Source organism: Narcine bancroftii, chromosome 12 (assembly GCF_036971445.1).
Source record: "Narcine bancroftii isolate sNarBan1 chromosome 12, sNarBan1.hap1, whole genome shotgun sequence".
In the NCBI taxonomy this organism is placed as follows: domain Eukaryota; kingdom Metazoa; phylum Chordata; class Chondrichthyes; order Torpediniformes; family Narcinidae; genus Narcine; species Narcine bancroftii.
In genome coordinates this window covers 8,589,597-8,610,800 of record NC_091480.1, presented here as the reverse complement: position 1 = coordinate 8,610,800, position 21,204 = coordinate 8,589,597, and the positions used below count along the sequence as shown (strand labels likewise).

Sequence of the window (21,204 nt, the reverse complement as noted above, 5' to 3'; positions counted from 1 at the left end):
TGGAGGGGGGATGCGCCCTATTCAAACGCCCACAGCCGGGATCGGAGAGGGGGGGCGATCGCTGCCTCCTCAACGCCTCCAATTGACCCCTCGTCGATTCATTGATCAGCCCAGGCCCTCCCGCGGCGCATGCGCACGCCAGAGAGAGAGAGAGAGGGGCGGGGGCGAGGGGAGGGAAGGGAAGGCGAGTCATTCATGGGCATTTCGTTCTTTTTCTGTCATTTATCACCGCATTAAAAGATGGCGTCGCCGAATGTGGAGGAGGACGAGAGCCTGAGAGGATGCGAAGTTTACGTGCAGAAGCACAACATCCAGCAGATCCTGAAGGAATGCATTGTGAGCCTGTGCATTGCCAAGCCCGAGCGCCCAATGAAGTTCTTGAAGGAGCATTTTGATAAGCTGGAGAAGGTAAAGGAGGGAGGGAGGGAGGGAGGAGGGGAGAAGCGAGGAGAGCTGCACCCAGTGCACATCAGGGGGATCTGGCAAAAGAAATTCGACGGATTGCAAGGGGTAGAAAGCTCAACGCTGAAGAAACTCAGCTGGTCAAACATTGTGGCAGAGATAAAGATACAAAACCAACGTTTCGGGCTTGAGCCCCTTCATCAGGGTGTCAGTGAAATGTAGGCACCTGCCTATATTTTGCTCATACCTTGATGAAGGGCTCAAGCCCGAAACGTTGCTCATGTATATTTAGGTTCAGGCACCTGCCTGTATTTTGCTCATACCTTGAGATGAAGGGCTCAAGCCCGAAACGTTGCTCATGTATATTTAGGTTCAGGCACCTGCCTATATTTTGCTCATACCTTGATGAAGGGCTCAAGCCCGAAACGTTGCTCATGTATATTTAGGTTCAGGCACCTGCCTGTATTTTGCTCATACCTTGATGAAGGACTCAAGCCCGAAACGTTGCTCATGTATATTTAGGTTCAGGCACCTGCCTATATTTTGCTCATACCTTGATGAAGGGCTCAAGCCCGAAACGTTGCTCATGTATATTTAGGTTCAGGCACCTGCCTATATTTTGCTCATACCTTGAAGAAGGGCTCAAGCCTGAAACGTTGTTCATGTATATTTAGGTTCAGGCACCTGCCTATATTTTGCTCATACCTTGATGAAGGGCTCAAGCCTGAAACGTTGCTCATGTATATTTAGGTTCAGGCACCTGCCTATGTTTTGCTCATACCTTGAGATGAAGGGCTCAAGCCCGAAACGTTGCTCATGTATATTTAGGTTCAGGCACCTGCCTATATTTTGCTCATACCTTGATGAAGGGCTCAAGCCCGAAACGTTGCTCATGTATATTTAGGTTCAGGCACCTGCCTCTATTTTGCTCATACCTTGTGATGAAGGGCTCAAGCCCAAAACGTTGGTCATGTATATTTAGGTTCAGACACCTGCCTATATTTTTCTCATACTTTGATGAAGGGCTCAAGCCCGAAACGTTGCTCATGTATATTTAGGTTCAGGCACCTGCCTGTATTTTGCTCATACCTTGATGAAGGGCTCAAGCCCGAAACGTTGCTTATGTATATTTAGGTTCAGGCACCTGCCTCTATTTTGCTCATACCTTGTGATGAAGGGCTCAAGCCCGAAACGTTGGTCATGTATATTTAGGTTCAGGCACCTGCCTATATTTTTCTCATACTTTGATGAAGGGCTCAAGCCCAAAATGTTGGTCATGTATATTTAGGTTCAGGCACCTACCTACATTTTGCTCATACCATGATGAAGGGTTCAAGCCCGAAACATGGACTATATATCTTTGTCTTTGGTATATAAACTGTTTGACCTGCTGAGTTTCTCCAGCATTGTGTTTTATACTTCAACCACAGCGTCTGCAGACTGTTGCATTTCTGGTGCCTTTGTTACTTTAAAATCTGCCAATTATCTGTGCAATTGCCTGGAGTGACAAATTGGCAGTATTGATGGGAGTCTGCAAGTTGACTTTTAAGGTTCAGCCACCATGTTGACAACTGGGTGCCAAGTGAGTAATAGAGCATTGCAAGCTAAATCAAAGAATGATCAGCCTAAATTGAAAGCACTTGTGCTAAGCTGTAGTCATCATACCATGTGGACCTTTTTTTAACATAGGGTTGTGAACAAAAATTGCCCCTGGATTTGGGGGTAAAAAATTGGAGTATCTTTAGAAGATTTATTGCAAACTGTTGGTAAAATAATATCCGATTGAATTTTAAGGCTGTGTTCATTTTTGTAATTGTGAGTTTGGTACTTCTTCTGTTTCAGAGAAATATTTGTTACCTGACCTGTTCATATGTTAGAAATGAGCAAAAACATTGTATATTAGAGTGGATCTTGAAACAACTCTATTGAAAGAGTGAGTAGGTGTGGGAAGAGCAGCCTCTAGTGCACCTCACTGATTCAGAGAGTGAGTAAGTGAATTTGCTCGTAGCTCTGCTTAGCTTAACCAAGCCCAAGATTGTTTTGACTTGGAAGTGGGATTGAGATGAAGCAAAGGCATCTGCATATATCCTGTTTCTACTTGGTAGAAGGTGCCTGCAGCTTTGTAGCAATCAGAACAAAAACTTGATTAAGTGTATTGTTTGTTGATGGGGTAGTAACGACACAATTCGAGCGGAGAGGTTATAATAATAACTATTTGCAGGTAAGTGGCAGCTCTTTACATGGTGGCCATATTGTGCCTGGACTCCACTGAATTCCAGCCCACCAACCTGGAACGTGCACAAGTGCAGAATGCTACCATGAGTACAGTGGCTGCAACGTGATTGCAGCAGGTTCCGAGTGACTGGTTTATGTCCCCATTCTTTAATAACCCCAACGTAACACAGTTTGCAAGTTAACATTACACAATGAACACAACTGAGGTGGATCAGTCTTTGTACTTGGGGTTTGGTTTACAGATGTGCCCAGAGTGCGTCGAGTAATAGCCCACTGTGGAGGTAGAGGCCTGTGTTACCTCAGCCTGAGAACGTGCTCTGTCCATTCTCTCAGGTGTGGCTACTGAGGGAGTACCACTATCTTTAGGCACAATTCCCATGTTCTGGTACACAGTCTCGTCAGGATCACGTTGAAGTGGGACCGGCTCCCTTATAGGAAGGATGTGTTGTCTGTTTCTCCTGTACACTTTCCCTTCTGATTGGACCAGGTATAACCTTGGCTCCTGACAGCTTTCTTCTACCACGCTAGTCTGTTACTAGTCTTGTGGAGTTTGCATCCTGATGACTTGTACCTATGCCAAAGGCTCGAGCAGTTGGCTCACCTTGTTGAAGCGCTACGTCTGCCATAGTTCAACAGCTGGCTTTGTGAATTTCTCATTTGGGGCGACAGAAGCTTCCTTGCTTCAGATAAGGTCTACATGTCTGTCTCAACATCAGTGTCTGCGCTGGAGACCCAAGCGTGGCGTCAGGTTAAGCAGATTGAGGAATACATCCTCTCTGTAGGACCTTTCCATGAGCTGTTTCTCAGTTCTAACAGCTGTCTCCGCCAACCCCTGAGATTGGATATTCTGGGCTGCTGGTGATGTGAGTGAAGTCCCTCTCTGCTGTGAAGTCCTTAAATTTTTGGCTCGTAAACTGTCTGCTGTTATCTGATAACAGGATGTGTGGTGCTCCATGCACTGAAAAGTGTCTTTTCAACTTGGTGATGACTGTTGTGGAAGTCGCATCACATAACTGGTCTATTTCGTACCACGCTGAATATGAATCAACTAACGTTAGGTATTGCTGACCTCGCCACTTGAAAATGTCAGTTGCCACAGTGACCAAGATAAGTCTGGAACCGGATGAAGCTGTAATGGTTCCTTCTGCTGGTGTGGCTTAGTGCTGTTGCACACTGAGCAAGCTTTCACCTCTTGGTCGAGGTTCTCGGTCATCCAAGGCCAAAAAACGATGGTCCTTGCCCTATTTTGTTGCCTCTGCACCTGGATGCAGGATGTTTTCTGTAACAAGTTGGGAACCACAGGTCTCTGGCTTTTCATTATGATCCATCCTTAATGAGCAACTCGTCACAGACCGGGATGTAGGGGTGCACCGCTGGTGGTAGACTGTGCTGCTTGTTTGGCCATTCTCCCTTGAGAAAGTGCCAAGAGTATTTAAAGTAATGTCCTCTGCAGTTTGTCTCCTTAGCTCCTCTAGGCGAGATTAAATTATGTGCATCTCTGGGGGCACGAGACAGCGTGTCGGCTAGGTGCATCTCTTTTCTGCACTTGAATACCAGGATGATCTGGTATTTCTGAAGTCTTAGCATCAATCTGTAACCTTGTTGGTGCTGTGGGTAGGGGTTTTTTCAATATTATGACTAGGGGTTGATGATTGGTCTCTTTGGTCACTGGCTTACGATAGATGTAGTCATTAAACTTGGAATAGGCAAAATCCACCACCAACAATTGTTTTTCAATTTGCACATTCCTGGTCTCTGTATTGGTGAGTGACCTAGAAGCATAGGCCACTGGCTTTCCATCTTGCAAGCATGCTGCACCGAGCCCATACTGTGAGGCATCACAGGCTTTTGGACGTGGTAAAACAACAAAACTGGTGGGCATGACGTACTTCTTTAAATTATTGAAAGCATTCTGTTGCTGCTCATGTCAAGTCTACTCCATGTCCTTGTGCATAAGCTGTCTCAATGGAGCTGTGAGTTCACGAGTTCGAGGAACTTGCTCAGGTAGTTAACCATATCGAGAAACCTCTTTAGGGCTGCAGTGTCCCCAGCACCATCATCTCGCTGCTTGCCTTCGTTTTTGAGGGGACTGTTTTCAGGCCTTTGCTGGTAAAGCGTGGCCAACGAAGCTGACCTGGTTCAGCTGGAACTTGCACTTGAGGAGGTTGTGAGCTTCCGGTTCACCTTTCTGGCAAGGTCGAGCACTTTCTTTAAATTGGCATAGTGTTCCTCTACGTTCTCGCTCCCCATGATGGCATAGGGGTACCTGTCAAAAATCTGTTTCATGGATCTCTGGAACACCACTGTCCGAATTAATTCCAAATGGCATCCACAGAAATCTATACAGATCAAAACAAATGCTGAATGTGGTCAGTAATGATGATTTGTGGTGGACCGTAATCTGCCAAAAGGAGTTCCTGGCATCGAGGATTGAGAATACAGTTTCACCAGCCGTTTGTGCAGTAACCTATTCCACGGTGCACATGAGATGGTGTGGTCTCTTCAGGGCTGTGTTGAGGTCCTATGGGTTAATGAATATCTGGATTTCTTACCTATCCTTGTTACTGGCTACTATTGAGGACACCCATTTTCTTGGTACTGAAACAGGAGTAATTACCATATTTTCATTCATATAATGCACACATGCATATAACACGCAGAAAACCATAAATAGTATGTTAAATAAATAAAAAAATAGATTGTATGAGGTGCACACACATAACAAGTGGGTGTAGTATTCTGAATTACAGCTGGTAAAAGCAATTTGCATTTAAATGGCACATGAGAGAAAGCACATACCAGGATCTGCCACAGTTAATCTCCTGCAATTAAAACCCAATTAACTTCCCCCAGAGGTGTCAATCACCCATTATATAGATGATATCCTGCACATTAACAAGCTTTGATCTATTTAGTTGATTCCTCTCCAAAGATACTTCAGAGAAAAGCAGGATTTTAATTCTAATGTTGCCTCAAATCATAGGCACTTGATATGTTAATTTCCTCCCTCAGGGATGGGTCTGGGCAATTAACATTGACAAGGTGCAGTGCCCTAGTCATAATACCCTGTTTATAGAAATGCCATGCCTTTCAGTTCAAAGAGGTATTCCCAAGGTCAAAATTTCCCATGCCTGCTATAAATTGTGCGTGTTCTTTCATTGCTGCTATTACACTCTTATGCTCGCTATAAATTGCATCTTTCCCATGGCTGCTATAAATTATGCCCATTCTTTCAATGCCGCTGTTATATTCCCACATTCACTATAAATTGTCAGTTAGACTTCCCACATCTACTATTGTGTGCATTCTTTCAACATGTAAAAATATTCTCATAGTGCACACGCATATAATGCAGGGGGGGGGGGGTTGGTACTTGGTTTGTGAAATGTGCATATTATGCATGTGTTATGCATTTTTTTAAAAAAATGGGGTACACTCAACTCCTGCATTATTCTAGCTCAGCCTTGATTTTGTCCTTCGTGGCCACAGGTCTAACCTCCGGGTCGAGCCTTATTGAATATGTTACTGGCAGCCTCCTAAGCTTGTCTGAGAAGAGATCACTAGATTCCGAGAAAATATTCTGTGACAAATAGTCTTTGGAGAGGGGGATATTTGGTGAACGTCTCTACTAAATGAGTCCCATGTCCATACGTGCACTTAGGCCAAGCAGATCAAAACATCCTTGTGGACAATGAAGAACATCTGTAATGTAACTGTCTTTTAGGTAGCACCACAGCTTCACCATGCCAATGGTTTTGATCTTGCTGCCCCTGTATGCCGTGAGACTTGTTGACTTGATCTATTCCCTTTTTTTAGTTGACGGAATGTCTTCTCCGACGTGACGTTGCACTTGGCTCCTGTGTTGACCTTCATTTCTGGTGTCTTGCCTTTGATCTTTATGGTTACAAAAGCTTTATTGTTACCCTTAATCCATGTCTCTGAGTCCACTGCCATCCGCAGTGTCAGCCCATCAATGAAATAGGTTTCTTCTGTGCTGCGTTCATCCTCTTCAGGCTCTAGATGGTCAATCATCCTTCTAGGTCTGGGCCTAGTATTGATCTGCAGCATCTCTTGAAATGGTTTCACTTTCTACAGATTTGACACTGTTGGCCAAAAGCTGGACACATTTCCTTTCTCGCTTTATGGTCACTGCCACAGTTGTTGCACTTTGTAATGGATGATGATGTGGTTTAGTCCACCAACCTGGAGCTCACACGTGCACAGACCTGCTACCACCAGTACGGTGGCTGCAACAAGATTGCAACGGGTGCTGAGCATTTGGTCTACATGTATAAATTTGGGTGTTTTGGAAGAAAAAGAAGGGTTAGCTCTTTGGGCCAGAACTCTTCCATCAGGATTGGATGGATTTGTGCTGATTTGATCTTCACTATGCTTCAAAGATTTCTAAGTCATTGTGATACTTCTGAGATTGGTTGAGGAGCAGGAATATGTGGATTTTAGGGAGGGGGAGTCAAAATTTGCTGGAAATTCACAGGAGGGGTTAGGAGAAAAACAGTTGAAGTTTGAACTGAACAGGTTTTAAGATGCAAAGATGGTGGAGAGGAGAATTCCTTACCACTGATTTGGCCTGTATTGAGTACTTTCAACATTTTGTATTTCCTACTCCCGTTTGGAGCAGTTCAAGTAGATGATTTGCAACAACTGCCACCTTGGGAAAATGCCCATGTCCTGTGAAATAAAGGAAGGCCTGTGATAGGATGGAAGGCGATATAAAATAACAGTTAGTGTAGGGTGACAGAAGTATAGAGGAAGTGTATCTGAAGCATGGGTATCTGATATTAATTTGGAAGGAATGCTGGATCTGACATTCAAAAGGCCAAAAATCTTGATTATGTGAAATTGTGTCAAGAACACCAGGTGCTCCTCAACTTAAGATGGGGTTATATGATGGGGTTATGTTCTGCCAAGCCCATTGTAAGTTGAAAAAATTGCAAGTGGAAAAAGAATGCAGGTATACCTTGTGTAACCACACCAGCACTGAATCAGTCCCCACACTGATCCCACTGCCCCACTCTCTCCCAACAGCACTGTATCAGTCCCCACACTGAACCCGCTGCCCCACTCTCTCCCCACAGTGCTATATCAGCCCACAGGGATCCCACTGCCCCGCTCTCTCCCGACAGCGTTGTATCAGTCCCCACACTGATCCCGCTGCCCCACTCTCTCCCAACAGTGCTTTATCAGTCCCTGCAAGCATTCTGACTGAACTACTGTAAAAGAAGTGATTGACAAAAGAGGCTACAAAGAATTAATCTGAGAAGTTTATTAAAGTTTATTGGAAAAATAAATGATGCTTGAGATGACCTTACTTAAACGTATTACATGAAAGTAAAGAACGACTGTCGCACCATTGAACCATTGCAACTTTGAAAAATCGTAAGTCGTACCATCATAAGTAGGGAGGATGAACTGCTGTAATTTGTTCTGATGTTGAAATTCAGATTTATTGTCAGAGATCCAATGACATCACATACAACCCTGAGATTCTTTTTTCCTGCAGGTGAGGCAGAATCACCACTTTTTGTGCACTGGAGAAACTGAGAATAGTTTGAAGTTTCAGTAGCTAACATACACTGCCAAAACAACAGGAGCAAGATACCCATTGCTTGACAGAGTGAGATCTAAAACTCAAGTGCTTTATTCACATAGCACATAGACCAAGCAATGGTCAAGTCACATTCCAAGGTGGTTCAGTCATGGATGTACAAACAAACATTTCATCATATATGGTCATAGTGGACATTCCTTGGGTACTAATGATGCAAAAGATCATTCACATAAAATAATGAGGTTAATTACTTAGCATAATTGCAGAGTTAAGAGGTGTGCGCGCGATATATATATTAGCATGGATGCTGACAGTAGATCATGACTTCTATAACTCTTCCAGAAACACGTGATCACATTTTTCAACTTGGTATATGTGCATACAATAGATATTGTACCATATCCTTTTAACAATATCAAAGATTTAGTTTCTGATGTTTCAATTTCAAATCAATTACTCAATGACCGAGTATTTTTGCTTATTTCAGAACATTTTTATTTTATGAGGGAGAGAGTGGGGCAGCGGGATCAGTGTGGGGACTGATACAATGCTGTCGGGAGACCCTTTAAATCTGGAATTATGACGTAACAGAATTTACAGAGGCTGATCATTTCACAGACTTGTACAATACCATCATCCTCAGTGACCTCCTTCATGTGCTTGTCGTCGCCGCACACGCAAGTATTTCCTTGGGCCTTGGGAACGTGAACTGTGGGTGAGGCCCATTCACTATGTGCTACAGGGGTCAGTATGTCATCATTTACAAGCCAATCATACTCATTATTTGCAGTTTCCACCAGTGCATAGGGTACGGAGCATGCTTTCTGAAACATTGGTTTTGCAGCTGGCTTGTATTTAATTGAAGCAGTAAACCCTTTTATGCTTGATCCTTCATCTCCAAACAATTTGTCATGCCTTCTTAGAACGGAGTTCAACTCTGACTGAAGATGTGGCAACCCGTTTATGATGTGATTTAGGGGTTGGCTTGGGTTGAGATTTGGTCTCATTACCCTGATCCCTAACAACCAAAATGTCCTCCCACTGCAATCTGATTTTGGTAAGCCAAAGAGAGATGGACAATTACCTTTCACAATCAACAATTAGTAGTGCAAAAGAAAAATGTACTCAACGTACACATATAAACAAATAAAGAAATGTAAACAAACTGTGCAATATAGAGAGAAAAGAATCATTAAAGTGCAAAAAATAAGAGTCCTTAAATGAGTCCCTGATTGAGTTTGCTATTGAGGGGTCTGATGGTGGAGGGGGGGCAGCTGGTCCTGAACCTGGTGGGGCGAGTCTAGACCTCTTTCCTGATGGCAACAGTGAGATCAGAACGTGTGGTGGATTGTTAATGATTTGCTGCTTCTTTGCAATGGCAGTTTTCTCTGTAGATGTTTTAGATGGTGGGGCCCATACCAAGAACAATTCGAGGAACAGTGTTGGAAAAGAACAGAAGTTGCATTGGGAAAGAGTCAGAAAACTGAAGGTTAGACTGCCAGAAGTTGCGGTTGTGTATTCAGAACCAAAGTCGCATCACGGTAAAATGTGGTTCTTGTGTAGTTGCAAGGTGTAGCTGGATCATTAGATTAGCTGCAAATGGTTGAAAAAATGTCTTTGGTATCTAAAAAGGAGAGTTGTTGCACAAACTGTTCCAGCAATAGGCTTGGCATGGTGTACTCACAGAATTATACTTTAAAGGCATTCTTCCAAAATGTCAATCACAAATCCATGGAGTAAAACAATAAAGTCTGCACATGCTGGGATTGAGTGCAGTGCACAAACATGCTGGAGAAATTCAGCAGGTCCGCAGCATCCCCAGGAAGTAAAGGGTAACCAGTGTTTTGGTCCTGGGTCCTTTGTTAGGCAAGTTATCTTTCACCAGCTGGAAAGACTCACCGAAGGTGATGAGTAATTAGGAGCAGAAGGAATTGCATTATTTCCAATAAAACTGACAAATATATCAGCCATGCTCAGTTTATTTCCTCAAACCCAATCTTTTACAAGCATGAAGTGGCTGGGTTGTACAATATAGAAAATATTTCACCATCTACGCTGTTCTGAAAACATTTCTTCCACTCAGAACTGTCTACAAACACTTCAAAATACTAGATTCCCTATGTTGCTTTCTAAAACTCTTCATTATTCCTTCAGCAATGGGCATAACAACAGGTACAACCAATAGGTCATAATGGTGATAGATTTCAGAGGATCATGTGACATCATGCCTTGGAATCCTTTGCCAGTCAGATCTGGCATAAGATCAGACACATCATTCAATTGAGTACAGATTCCAAGCATGGAGATTAGAAAGAAATTAACCTACTTTTTTTTTATTTTGACTTGGTGTTCTTAATAATTTCTTGGTGTTTTAGTACTTTTTGAATATTGGAAACATTGGGGGGAAGAAACCTCTTATTCACTGTCAAAGCATTTGGATGTTTGGGCCATGCATTATCTTGCTGAGTGTCAAAAGGACAGATTGATTGACCCTTGCATCTGGTCCAGGTAGTGCAGGCAGCTGCAAACAAAGGTGGGGGTGGGCATGACCCAGTTTGATTCAACTCAATTGGACACCACCTTGCAGAGCAAGCCATTTTAAAGCTGTTGCTAATGGCTTGGTGCTTGTTGTCATTCATACTTAGTTTACTCTTTAACACATTATTATATTTACATTTCTCATTTCAGAACTGGGAGTATTATTAGTAGTTTTCTGGTTTTAACAAAGAGATGGGAAAGTGTATATGTCAACGAATTTAACTGATTGGAGACCTTGAGTATTGTTTCACAGGCTTTATTTCATGTGAAATATTTTGGATAGTAGGCAGTCTCCACTCTTGACTGACTCCGAAATCTACTTCTACAAGCACGTATATTTATACAGAGGCAAACATGCTGTTACAGAAAATAGGATTGCAGCATGGAATAAACCCATTGAAAACTACATCAGGACCTTTATTTCAATTTTTGTGCATTAAAATCTTAGTTTTGTCTAACTTGAAGAAGAATGCATCAATTAACCCTGTTAGCATCCCTGACTATAGTTAAGGCTTCAACTTAACGCTAAGGTGTCTCACTGAATGGACGCGACATTAAAATGGGCTGTTTTCCAATTATATTCGTGGCCGTGTCAATCCTTTCTTCATAATTCTTTTTCCACAGCATATTAAAAACTTATTTTTCTCTTATTTATTTAGGAAGAGTGCAAACAGATTTTAGCTCGACAGAAGTCTAATTCTCAGTCAGATTCGCATGATGATGAAATTTCACCACCACCACCAAATCCAGTTGTAAAGGCCAGGCGCAGAAGAGGTGGTGTGAGTGCTGAAGTCTATACTGAAGAAGATGCAGTCTCTTATGTTCGAAAGGTATGTGGATTTGGATTTTGAAGAGAAATTGGGGTTTGGCTTGTGAAATTTCCACTTTGGCATGCATAGTCCTTTTTTGTCACAGAATCATAAATGGTGGGAGCATTTATGATAGCATTTTTTCCATGAAAGGCAGAAGATCTATTTCTGTGTCCATACCAATCATCAAAAACTTATCTATACAAACTCCATGGTCCATAGCTTTCTATATCTTGACAATTTAGGTGTTTATCTTTGTACGTAAATGATGTGAGTGTCTGCCACTCCATGTATTCTGGATTCCAACTTACCACTATGTAAAAATCAGGAAAAGCCAATCCTACCTATCAGTCTTTCCTCTTAACTAAAACACTCCTTAGCTGAATCTCCTCTGATAATCTTATCCTTCCAATAATGTGGCAACCAAAACTGCTCTCACACATCCATCCTGGTTTAACCACATCTTAACAAAGTTGCATGACAACCTCCTTACTCTTCAATTCAGTGTCTAAGTGCTTGAAGGTAAATGTGTTTGCACTCTACCACCTTGTCTATCTGTGCCATCACCTTCAAATTTATTGTCATCTGATTGCACAAGTACAATCTGATGAAACGGCATTCTCCAGTTCTCGGTGCAAAACACGCAGACACGCAATCAGACATAACACTCATACAGACAAACAGTACATATGCAGGTCAAGATTCATATATTCAAATAAATAAAAATTCATGAATATGAGATTCTCGGATATGAGAGACTTGTACATCAAGGTCTCTTTATTCCTGTACTTCCCATGGCCACACAATTCATGGTCTACTTTTTACCCTCCTTGGTCTTTCCCCAAATGCACCATCACAACTATCAGAACTCATTTCCACATGCCATTTTTCGCACAGATCAGCCTCAGATGGTCCTCCTCACTATTAACACCATCAGACATTTGTAAACCCACTAATTAAAATTGTTAAATTATTTATTAGTGAGGGTCCCAAAGCTGACCACCACCTCCCTCCCCCCTCCACTGGTCCGTCACAAGAGCAACCCTTCATGTCATCATCTTTCTCCCATTGCCAGGCCCATTTTGGATCTAGTTTTGCTGACTTTCCTTGGATCTCTTGAGACCTTGTCAAAGACCTGACTGAAGTTCACATAGCCTACATGTACATCACTGCCCTTCCATACATTTTGTTGCCTCCTTTTAAAAAAAAAACTCAATAAAATCAACAGGATTACTCCCTTACCACGCTGACTATCTTTGATTAGTCTTTTTCTAATTCTGTTGCTCAAAACATTTTTCTTTAACTTCCCTGCCACTGATGTTAGACCTACAGCTTGGAATAACCTGTGTGTGTGAGCAAGGAGGAGAAATAGTGGTGAACAGGATTTGATGTATTGTTGGGTGGAATAAAGGTCATAACTTTGAAATAGAATTGAGCACACATGCCTGATACACAGATTGAAAATAATGATCTGTGGACAGGAAGTAATGTCTGTCTCATCGAGCCTGCTCTGCCATTTATAGATGATCTAGCCATGGACTCAGCTCCACTTACCTGGCTGTTCCCCCTCACCCTTAATTCCCAATTTATTTAAAAATCTAGCCCCTGGCTTAAATACATTTTAACCTCTACTGGTTCATTGGGCAGTGCATTCCACAGATCCACTATTCTCCAGGAGAAACAGCTAGTCCTGATCTGTTTCTTGTCAATCTTGACATCATGATTTAATTTCTTTCATTGATAATTTGCAGTACTGGAGGATGATCCAAATTAACACATTAAGACCATAATGGTTCTGCTACCTTGCACTTGAGGAATATTTGGGTAGGCTTACTTCAATTTTTTTAAGTATACTTGTATTTGTTTCTGTAATTGGAAAAAACAAAAAAGATATTAGTCATTTATTGTTATCAATATGAAGGTCTCATTTCGTGAAGAAACTCTCATTGTTTATTTTTTATTTCTATGTTTAGTTAAATATTCTTTTCCATATTATTTGTGCCTCTGTACATATTTCTTTCTTGCAGTGAAGATTATCTCAACTCAATAAACAAAGACATTTGACATGGAAACCAGTATGTTATCTAATTGATGCATTGACTCTTGAGAAAGTCAACTAAATGCTATTGTCGTTGAGGATATGGACATGACTACCATTTCATGGTCATCTCAAATTGCCCTTGAACTGAATGGTTTGCTGGACCATTCTAACATGATGAGAAGATTCCACCTGTAAACCAGACCAATTAAGGAACATATAATTGTTCTATGAAGGACATTAGCAAACCAGACAGTTTTTTGCAGCTATCCAGTACTTTCATGTTCACCATTATTGATGAAGGTTTCTTATTTCAGATTATTCAATTATTTCTGTTTAAACTCTCCTGCTGTCATGAAACTTGGATTTCTCATTTTGGATTGCTAATTATCTTTCCAGTGCTATACAACTCTGAGTCTATAATTAATATGACTCGTTTACAGAAGTGATCCACTTGTGCTCCATCTGTATATTGTATATAAATCACTATATTCCTCGTGGACCTTTTTCCTTTGCAATACTTCTCTATTTGCTGAGTGCAATATTGCCACCTTAAAGCTGATAAATTCTGAAGTAGTCTTAATTTTTCTGTTTGCAGGTAATACCAAAGGACTACAAGACTATGACTGCCCTTGCAAAAGCTATTTCTAAGAATGTTCTTTTCGCTCATCTGGATGATAATGAACGAAGGTAGGAGGAGCGTGTGATGACATACATGCCTAATATATATATTTTTTTTAAATTTTTTTATTTTTCACACCATAAATCACATTAGCCATGATATACACTATTTCTTTTTCACACATATACAGTGACTTTTTCTCCCTCCCCCCCTTCCTCCCAAGCCACCCCCCCACCCCCCCCTCTCATCCATTTTAGGTATACAATCTAGGTTGCATTAAGCCAGTCAGACAATGTTGTCATTCAACAAAAATACACCAGAAATTCTACTGAGTCCATTCTTTTCTTTCCTTCTCCTTCCATCAACTTAAGTAATGTTTGTCCCCGGTAGGTTTTCGCTATTGTATTTAATGTAAGGCTCCTATACTTGTTCGAATATTTCAATATTATTTCTTAACCTATATGTTATTTTTTCTAATGGAATACATTTATTCATTTAAATTTAGTAGTTTCTTCCTTTTAATTTGGTTATGTATTCCATTAATATTTAAAGTCATATAGTTCAGCGTAGCCCTTTTATATTTTGTTTATCTTCTCTTTCCGTTTTTCCATCATTACCTTTCCTCCTTTTCCATTTCTGTTTTCTTATTTTCAACTCTTTATAAGACAACATTCCTACAACATCCAACATTTTCCTTATTCTCCTATTTCTATCTTATTTATCCCCAATCTCCCCTTCCCCTCCTGAGTTGTCCTTTAATACATGCCTAATATTTAAGGAAAGAATTTATTTGTTTATTCCTGTCTCTTAATGTGTCTTTTGATTTTAACAAAAAAAAAATTGGATAGTTTGTTCAAGATTTAGACATCTTAATGCTGCTGCTTTGTAAGTTTAATGATCAAAATGAATGCGTAAAGTTTAATTAATTTTATTTCAATCTAGTTTTACTATTCACTGTATTTAATAATTAACCTAGCTTATTCTCACTTAGGCATTGTTTTTTTATGATTATTAAAAGAACATCACAAAAGTGCTTCTATTATCAGGACACTTTTGTTTCATTTGTTCTAGCTAGTGAAATATGGTCGATATGGAAAACTGATATAAAATATATTTAAAAAGCTGTCATAATTGTAGCAGCCAGTTTGCAAAGATGTTTTTGCTTATGTTAGTAAAATTTGTAAGCAACTTTGCCTGAAAATATTTTCCTTCAGTTTCCAATACAAAAGAGATATTTTTTCAATCTTCTAGAGGGTGCAATGTATAAAGTGTACAGGTGGTCAGATTTCAGTTCAAATTCAGTTGTAAAGCTTGTCAAACAATTTTATAATGACCAGCAAATCTTCAAGTTTGCATAAAATTTGGTGAGCCTATAAAAGATATGGTTCCATCATTCTCTGTGGGGGAAAAAAACAGCTTGGTTTTTGCGATTGAAATCACAATTGTAACCTACATTTTTGCAGTGTTGTATATTTTGATCTCAAGGTAAAACAAATATTGCAGTCTTTAACCAGATCATTCATGGGTCTTTCTGAAATTGGCCAGTTATCTTTGAAAAGTTTACAATTGGGCCTTTTATTTTGCTTTGTCTCCTGACACTGATATTGCTTTGCCTTGGTAAAGCTGCTGTTTTCTGGGGCTGCTTCTGAAGATGGTTGCAATTATTATTTTCATGAGAGCTGGATTGTGCATGGGATTTCATGGAACATATTTAGCATAAAGAAATTGAAATAATCATCAGCCCATAATAGCTGTGATCCTTCCAAAAATATGTGGCTTGAAGAATTTCAATTAAACAAATATCAGCATTCCTTGTATGAACAAATTGATGAATTCGGAGCTCCTGCTAAGAAATTTGTTGCCATGTTGTGAAAAGCTGTTTTTGCCCAATCTATACTTTTAAGGATATTCATGTGATCCTCTATTAGAGGGTCCAGAGCTGACATATTCTCTGCTGGGCATGTTTCAGTTTGTTGGTGGTTAGTCGAGAAGAGAATGATCCTTCTCCTCCTCATCTTTTACAGCAGGAGGGTTGAAGGAAGCAGGGAAGTTGCATCAGTCATTCCAAACTAGCTTTTTGACCAGCATTCTAATAGCTGAAATGTGAAGAAAGGAAAACCAGAAAGCTGCTGAGTTGCTATAAGTTGCACCTCGACAGGAGTCAGCATTTCTAATTGGTCAGCTCACTTGTGAGAAATCTACTTGTGGATTTAAACTTTACTCATTCGTTTTGATCATTAAACTTACAAGGCAGCAGCATTAAGATGTCTAAATCATTCTTGTACCAGAATGAGTAGCCAGCCAGCCTTGAGACTCCAAGCATGTTCAGGACAGGCATTAGAGTGCTGGTACATAGAAAATGAAATCTGAGAAGTGGTGCATTTATATTACATTTTGTAACTTTAAAATAAGTTTCCAAAGGAAGTGGTTAAGATGACCAGTGCTTGTGCATTTTAAAGGAGACAAGATCCAAATATGAGTTCAAACAAAATAAAAGGTTTTTAAGGGTCAACTGAAGATGAATAGCCTGTTCAGGTGCTCTATATTTTATGTAGTTCTGTCCCAAGCCCTTTTTCATGCTTTTTGGTTATAAATGAACATCAGTCCATATATGTCAAAGGTTTGAGAGCATTAGATAATCATGTTCCTGTTGAATGCCTTCCAGGTGATTCTTCTGGGTTGTATTGTTTTATGACATTATTGTATGCTTCTCATTTGAGATGAAAGGTGGATATTCAGGTATATTAGTCCATGAAACAATCATGCAGTCTTAAGAGATTTTTGGCAAAAGAATGGGGTGTGGGTAGATGAAGCAAATCAAGGGATGGCTTCTATTTAATTTGTGTGGTGTGTGTGCTCCATGGTCCAGAGATGCACTGATTCATCAGGATGCACCTGTGCAATCAGATGGCAATAAACTTGGAATTTGAATTGAACCACTACCATTCAGTTGGCAAGAGTGATTATGATCTTTCAGTTCATTTTCATTTCATAACACTTTCATTCTCGCCTGCCTATTTTTGGCCTTGCATCCTATCCTATACTATTCAAAGGTTAGCATAAACCAATAAAGAAATAAATAGCACAATTTTGTAATATCTTATTGAGATCACATCTGGGTTATTCTGTACAGTTTTTGGCTCCTCACCAAAAAAACTTGCGGTATTTAGGGAGGACATTGGGAAAGATTCACCAGATGGATTCATGGCATGGCAACTCTCCAATGTTAGTAAAGGGTGAGTAGGTTCTCTAGCGTTTAGACAAATGAGAGGTGAACTTTTTGGGCAGGAAAATGTTTGAATTTTTGTCAAGACTTTGAGTAGTGATGAAGGCTTAATACAGAGTTTGGAGAGAGGGGAATGTGAAGTGAGCAGTATACTCCTGTTCATTTCATCCAACTTTTCCAGTTTGTGCTGGAACTGACCTGTCCTGATGAAAATTCCTCAGATTAATTTGTTTTTTTAATCTCTCCACTGACACTGCTTGATTTTTGTCCAACAATTTTTGATTCAGATTTTCATCAAAGTCGTAACCATGATTTATTTTCTTTCTCCTCTTGTTCATTATCTCCAATTTGTATCCCTCCAGCTTCTCCTAGTTTGTTCTTCCATTTGTGTCCTCTTGAGAATTATCAACTACCATCAACAAGTCTTCACCACCCTCTCTCGGCCTTTGCATTGTTTAATTTCTAATAGTCTCTGTCCTTTTGCAGATATTCCTTTTGTTCTTGACCAGACCTTATGCTTTACACTTGTTTGATTTCTGACATTTTTCATTTCTGGTGCTGCTTGATCTGTTCAATATTTCCATTTTTCTATTTTTGTATAACATTTTCCCAGCATCTACATATTTTTCCTTTACATGCAAGTTAATTTTGAATAGCTTTACTCCTTTAACGATTCCCCTTCATATACAGTAAATTAAAAATTTTTAATAAATCTATAAATTTCTGATTTTTCTTGCATCTCCTTACTGTTCTTAGTGTTAGAGTCAACTGTGTTTGGGCATTTTCTTAAACTATTGTGTAATTTTATCTGTCTTGCAAATGGAAGTAATGTGTAAGACAGTTGTTTAATCCTTTCTATACATCAGCACAAATTCACATCTGGTTCATTTAGTTAGTTTAGACTAGAGAATGCAGTCTTGGAGTGAGATTTGCATTAGTTATATGTGACACCTTGTATTTTGAAGTGGACTTGTATTTGTTTACATTATTGCATTGCAACACTGCTTTTGGCAATAGACCATGAATGCCTACTTTTGAAGATGGAGATCAGAGAAGCAATGTTGTTTTCTATTAAAATGCCATTTCTTTGAAGTAGTCTTTTTATTCTGATTGGATCTGAGCATGTTTTCTTTCTTCTGTCCTTTTGATGTTTATTTTGGTCTTGTACTTCTTCGAACTAGCAACTTACTGGGTGGGTTACTTGATATGTAGGATAAAAAATTGATGAGCAATGGATTCATTTTATAATTGTACAAAACCAATGTTGCAAAGGAAAACTATCTTTTGTAAGGTTAATGTCATTTTTCAAATGTAATGCATATAATTTGTAAGTGAATTTATGAGAGAGGCTTGGACCAGGGGGAACTGCCTCAGAATAAAAAGATATTCCTTTAGATCAGAGATGAGGAGAAATTTCTTCAGCCAGAAGGTGGTGAATCTGTGCCACAGATGGCTGTGGAGGCAAGATATACAGTGAAACCCCTGGTGTTCATCACCTATCAGGGTTGGTAGATGCCTGATAAGTGAATTTTCCAAGAGAATTTTGCTTGAGACTGTGTGTAGAATGGAGAATTAAAGGCGAGGCATGCCAATTTTAAACTTCTGTATTTTTTTACCCATTTATTTTCTGCATTTTTTTTGCCTGTTGCATGAGGTTGCGGGATGCTTGAATTCCAGAAAACAGGTATTTTACTGTATTTAAAATGGAGGTTGATTGTTTCCTGATTATTTAGATTCATCATCATTTCAATCCTAAGTGATATTTCTTTCAGATTGATCTTGATTTTCTTTTTGATTCCTTGGCTGGAGGAAATGCTCTCTTCACTTCAGAATCAGAATTTATTGTCTTGAACATGCAATGAAATTTGTTATTTTGCAGCAGCATTGCAGGTGCAAAAAATTGAAAATAAATAGTGCAAATGAAGAGAAAGTGAGGTAGTGCCAGTGGTTCATTGTCCATTCATAAATCTGATGGCAGAGGGGAAGAAACTGTTTCTATACTGTTGAGGTTCCTGTCCTAATGGTAGAGGGAGAAGAGGGCATTGCCTGGATGGTGAGGGTCCTTGAGAATAGAGGCTGATTCTTGAGATGCCACTTTTTGTGGACAATAGTGTGAAGGCTGATGCCAAGTTCACTACTTTCTGTCGTCCAGCCCAGTCCAGTCTGTGAAGCAACTTGACAGAATGCTCTCCACGGTACAGCTGTATAAGTTTGCAAGAGTCTTTGATGACATACCAAATCTTCTCACAAAGTATAGTCGCTGGCAAGCCTCCTTCATGATTGCATTGACCTGGAGACTCCAGGATAGATCTTCAGAGATGTTGACACCCAAGAATTTCTTAATCCTTTACACTGCTAATCTCTTGATAAACACTGCTTTGTGTTCTCCTGATTTCCACCCCCCCCCCCACCCCACCGCCCCTTAAGTCCACAATCAGTTCCTTAATTTTGCTAATGTTGAGTGCAAGGTGGTTGTAGTGACAAAACTGAACCAGCTGATCTATCTCATTCCTGTACTCTTCCTCGTTGCCATCTGTGATTCTGTCCATGGCTGCTGTGTCATCAACATATTTGTAGATGGTATTTGAATTGTGTCAAGCCACACAGTCATGGATGTAGAGTGAGTAGAGCAGTGGGTTGAACACATATTCTTGAGTTGCACCTGTGTTGGTTGTCAGTGAAAAGGAGATGTTGTTTCTGATTTGTACTGATTGCGGTCTTCCAATGAGGAAGTCCAGGATCCAGTTGCAGAGGGAGGTCCAGAGGCCCAGAATTTGAGGTTTACTAACCAGTACTGAGGGTATGATGGTGTTGAAAACTGAGCTGCAGACAATGAACCTGATGTCCATGTTGCTGTTGTGTCGGTGATCCAGGGCTAAAAGGGGAGGAAGTGAGATTGCATCTGGTGTGGAGCAATTGTAGCAGTAGATGACTGGCAGAGGGTCCAGATCTTTACTTCAGTATGACTTAATTGATACCCTTTTGAAACAGGTAGAAAACTCCAACTGCAGCAATGAGAGATTGAAAATGTCCATGAACATTACGGCTAGTTGGCTGGCACCCTGCCAGGTACGCCATCGCAGCCTGACACCTTAAGATGCTCACCCTCTTGAAGGATGTTCTGACTTTGGCCTCAGAGACAGATATCACAGGGTTGCCAGCTTCTGCAAGGATTCTCCTTGGTATCGTTGAATTTTCCTTTTCCAAGTGAGCATCAAAGGTGTTCAGCTCTTTGGGGTAGTGTCGCTTTGTATGATGTAATGGTCTGCAATTCCTGCCATAGCTGGCGAGTATCTGACTGCTTCTAGCTTCCCTTGAAATTGCCTCTGTGCTAATGAGATTAGCCTTCCTAGCTCTCATCTGGACTTCCTGTTGAGATTTGGATCACTGCTCTTAAATCCCATCCAGCCCTCCTTCAGCAGGTTGCGAATTTTTTGATTCATCCACTGCTTTTGATTGGGGGTGCTTACATTATGTGTATGTGCGTTTGGGCACATACAGCTGTAGCATATTCATTCAAGTTAGAAGATTGGACCATATTCAAGGACCTGAACCCGATTCAAATCATTCCTGCTAGCGCTTCTCCACCTCCCTTGACCATACTTTTACCGTCTTCACCACTGGTGCTGGAGTTCTCAGTCTCTGCTTGTACTTTGGGAGTAGAAGTACAGCCAGGTAATCAGACTTTGGTCGTCTGTCAAGCTCCCAAATATTTTCTACACTTCATTAACGCAATATCTCATGCTTCTGGAGAATGCAGACCTA

The 21,204-nt window shown here is 40.4% G+C and overlaps 1 protein-coding gene across 5 annotated transcripts in view; it reads left to right on the top strand.

Annotated features, from left to right (window-relative positions):
- The window catches only part of prkar1b (protein kinase, cAMP-dependent, regulatory, type I, beta), a 92,850-nt gene that overhangs the window by 17,624 nt on the left and 54,022 nt on the right, over window positions 1-21,204 (top strand). For 4 of the 5 annotated variants that reach the window (XM_069905795.1, XM_069905794.1, XM_069905798.1 and 1 more), the window contains 3 exons: window positions 241-408; window positions 11,404-11,574; window positions 14,190-14,281. In XM_069905795.1, coding sequence (XP_069761896.1) covers window positions 241-408; window positions 11,404-11,574; window positions 14,190-14,281 — 431 coding nt within the window. The remainder of the gene's footprint in view (window positions 1-240; window positions 409-11,403; window positions 11,575-14,189; window positions 14,282-21,204) is intronic. The other variant, XM_069905796.1, reaches the window with a different exon arrangement.